Source organism: Nestor notabilis, unplaced genomic scaffold (genome assembly GCF_000696875.1).
Source record: "Nestor notabilis isolate BGI_N333 unplaced genomic scaffold, ASM69687v1 scaffold6406, whole genome shotgun sequence".
Lineage (NCBI taxonomy): Eukaryota > Metazoa > Chordata > Aves > Psittaciformes > Psittacidae > Nestor > Nestor notabilis.
This window is the reverse complement of record NW_009931384.1, coordinates 787-4,352: the sequence shown is the minus strand read 5'-3', so window position 1 is coordinate 4,352 and position 3,566 is coordinate 787. Positions and strand designations below refer to the sequence as shown.

Here is a 3,566-nt window from a genome sequence, read left to right as displayed (position 1 = left end):
AGCCCCCCGCAGCTGCGAAGCCGCCGCTCCGGGACGGTCGGTAACGGGCGCAGAGCTCCTGCGCCGCTAACAGTCACTGCCCGCCCCGACCTCGGTGAGGAGAGCCGGGCGGCAGGGAAGTAGGGAGATAAAACCGCGGAGGGCTCAGGAAGGATACGCCACGCCGCTCCCCTCAAGACTTACCTAGGAAGCTCAGGAAGACCAGGAACCGCATCAGCAGTGGCGCCCTCAACTGCATGGTCTGGTATGTGTAAGGCAAGGCCTGTCCTGTCCTGTCCTGGTCTGGTCTGGTCTGGTCTGATTTGATCTGATCTGACCGCGCCGTCCGGCCGGCTGCTCGCTAGCTGCCTCACTCACAAGCGCTCCTCCCACTTCGCTCCCTCGCTCACAAGTGCCGCTCACCCTCGCAGGCACCGCGCAAATAAAAACGTCAGAAAAGGTGGAGATACCTCTGCCGGCCCGCCCTCTCCTCCCCCCGCTCTCCTTCTTCTCCCTATTCCTTGCCTCTTCTTCCTTCTCTCTTCCCCTCTGCATCTCTCTCTCGCCCCCTTTGCTTCCCTTTTCCTCTCTCTTCCTCAGGCGATTCGTCCCAGGAGCTGAGTCCGTCTGCGGAGCCGAGTCCGTCTGCGGAGGCACTGGGCCAAGGTCAGCAAAGGGTATTTCACACACGTTGCGACCCGTTCCGGTGTCTTGGTGGGTTGCTGCTAGCAGAGAGGAGCTGGGGGGCGAGGTGATGTTGCGAAGGGGAGCTCTGGTTCGTGGGGTGCAACTGCAAGCGAACGCTGGCAGCGCAAGTTGCTGTACAGCAGGGGGAGCTGCAGCTGTGCTGGTTGGAAAGCTGACGTGAAATCACACAGCATCGTTCGGGTTGGAAGGGACCTCTGCAGAGCATGTAGCCCAAACCCCTGCCAAGGCAGGGACACCTAGAGCAGGTTACATGGGAACGCGTCTAGGCGGGTTTGGGAACCCCACAGGTTACGGGGAGAACAAATTTCAGCAGGTAATGTGGAGCTCGCTGCCTCGGAAAACAATGGTCATCCAACCGTAGTACTTCCTGCAGCCTGGCGTTTGACCCCGATGGTCCACAAAACCCTGCTGTTCTCTTCGAGGGACCCCCCAGCAGTATCTCCTTCTGAGGGGTGGTCTTGAGGCACAGTGCATTGTCCTGGATGAGAAGATTCCAGCTGCCAGCAGGTACAGCTTATGGCCTCAAAGCATGCTCAGCTGCCTGTCCCAGGAAACACCAGCACAGCACAAGTGCAGGACGGGGAGGCTCTCACCACAGTTTTATGTCTTGGGTGAGAGAGACCAGATTGAAGCTGATTGCTGGGAGGATGCCACCTCCCACCATGCACAGGTCAACTTTCCTGTAGGTTATGAGATCTTTGGGCTTAGCAGAGAGAAATCTGAAGTAAGGACTGACACTTTCACTTAGGATTATTTTAGAGTGAAAGGAACCACAGGAGTTCACCCATGTGCATTCAAAACAGGACTAAGTTCTTCCTACCAAAGAAGAACTTCCACGTTGTAGAGTGTGATGAGGGCTTCACAGGGCAGAGAAAGTGAGTGAAGCAAGAAACTTGAGCCTGGTGCCTCGTGCCTTCACCTAGGCTCCTCTGGTTTTGGGAACTGTAAGGCAAGGATACATACTTCCCTCTCGTGCATAATTATACAGTCATACTAGGTAGCAGGTCCCTAAAATACTCATGAAGGACTCAAGAAAATGACAGGTTTTCCTCCTTTCCTTACTGAGTACCCAATGAGACTTGCCCATGTTTTCCCTTCCTTAATTGCTGAGTCAATTTTTTATGTTTTCTTCCTACTATCTCATAGTTAGGACACCTTTCTGAAAGTCAGGAGTTTGAATGGCTTTTTGTTGAGGTGAGAACTAAACACTGTTCCTTTGTCAGTCCTGGCAACAATATGCTGGAGCCTCCTGCTTCTAACTCCATGGGCAAAGGACAGGAAATATCAGAGCTGTGATACCAACTATTCTGGCAGTAGAGTGGGTCCAGGCCTTAATGTACAGTGAGCCAAGGTCTTGCATGTATTTCACACCCTCCCTTGAATGCAAAGACCACAGAAAGCAGTTTTAAATAGTCAGCATTTGCATAATTCACACTTGGTTTCTTCCAAGGTCCCACGCTGCCACCCTGAAGGCATTGTTTCTGGTATCAATGAACAGTTTTCCAGGATAAGTGAATTTTCCTGTGATCAGATTTTCACTTGACTACTGGGCACTTGCAGTGCTTATATGCTTCTGCCAGTGTTGTGGGTGGGAGGATGACATTCCCAGTTGAGTTGGGCGCTTTCAGCATTTGCTTGAATGTGCAGACATTTTTTCCTGAAAAGAAATTGTGCATAAAATGGAGTTTGTTTGCTTTCATAATCCCTGACTCATTCTCAAATGAATCACACTGTAAGGAGCTGTTAAAAGAAATCTGATGCAACTTTGCCATTATCATCGCTTTCATAGCGGGGTAAAATGAGTGACACCATTGTTAAGTTTCTGAACTAATGTAACTGTAGTTACTGAGTAAATAAGTCCACAAACAAAAAAAAAGAAAACCCTTCTTACCAAAATAGTTTTTACTGGCAAGAGCATTTTCAGCACAGAGGAAACAAGTGGCTTTTGCTGTTGGCAGGAGGAACCACCACAGTGTGCTGATACAACACAAAATTTCTTGGAATTACTAAACCTGAGATTACAGAAGAAAAAGAAAACCCAGACAGAAAACAAAACACAAAAATGCTCAGGGGGCAGATTTTTCCATTTCATGAAAATGTTAGGGTGTTGTTGTTTTGGTTTGGTTTTTTTTTTTTTTCTAGCATATCAGGATGTTGTTTAAAACTCTACACATACACATAGCAGTGTAAAACTATATCAGATGTGCACAACTTGGCCACAGGTTTGTTCTTCTCTAAGCTGTGATACCCAGTGCCTGCCTTACATTACGTGGCATATAAAAATGTCCATCGAACTTGGCAAAGAGTACCACTTGCATCCTGCTACACAGAGTAGTGCTTATTGCCAGAATTTTAAATAAAAAATGGAAGGAAGTGTCTGTTGGTTTTCTTTAGGGGCTCCAATTTGTTTTACCTTAAGAAATTAGTCATTTACACAATTATCCTGTTGCCCTGGAGCCTCATATGGGCATATCGCTATCTATTGGTATTTCACAAGTTTATTTCCTTCTTTCTTGATTGAGGGATTATCCAGATCACTGGAATTTGTGGGTCTAATGAAGAAGGAGTGAGCCTATTGCAGTCTACGGGCTTTTATCTTACAGTCTGTGAAACACCTTGAGTCTAGTGCTGGGATTGGAAAGATGAAGAGTGTGCTGGAAAACAGGATTTGGCTGTTTGTATTGCAGCTTTCATTCTTGGAGAACTGACTGGGCTGACAAACTCAATCGCGTATTTGAAGAGACACTAAGAACCTACTTCTCTGACAATAAGCCAGTTTAACGATGGAGCCAAGTATTTCAGGATCAGAATGTATCTGTATACGCGTCTCTGGGATGATACAGATGGTGCTCGTGGATGATATAGAAGGATGATACAGA

General features: G+C 48.0%; 1 protein-coding gene across 1 annotated transcript in view; it reads right to left on the bottom strand.

Moving 5' to 3' along the window:
- CD58 (CD58 molecule) overlaps window positions 1-238 on the bottom strand; it is a gene marked incomplete at its 3' end in the record, with an annotated part of 7,375 nt that extends 7,137 nt beyond the window's left edge. Inside the window, 1 exon segment of the mRNA XM_010015855.1 lies at window positions 184-238. Coding sequence (XP_010014157.1) covers window positions 184-238 — 55 coding nt within the window.
- Between the last annotated feature and the right edge of the window lie 3,328 nt (window positions 239-3,566).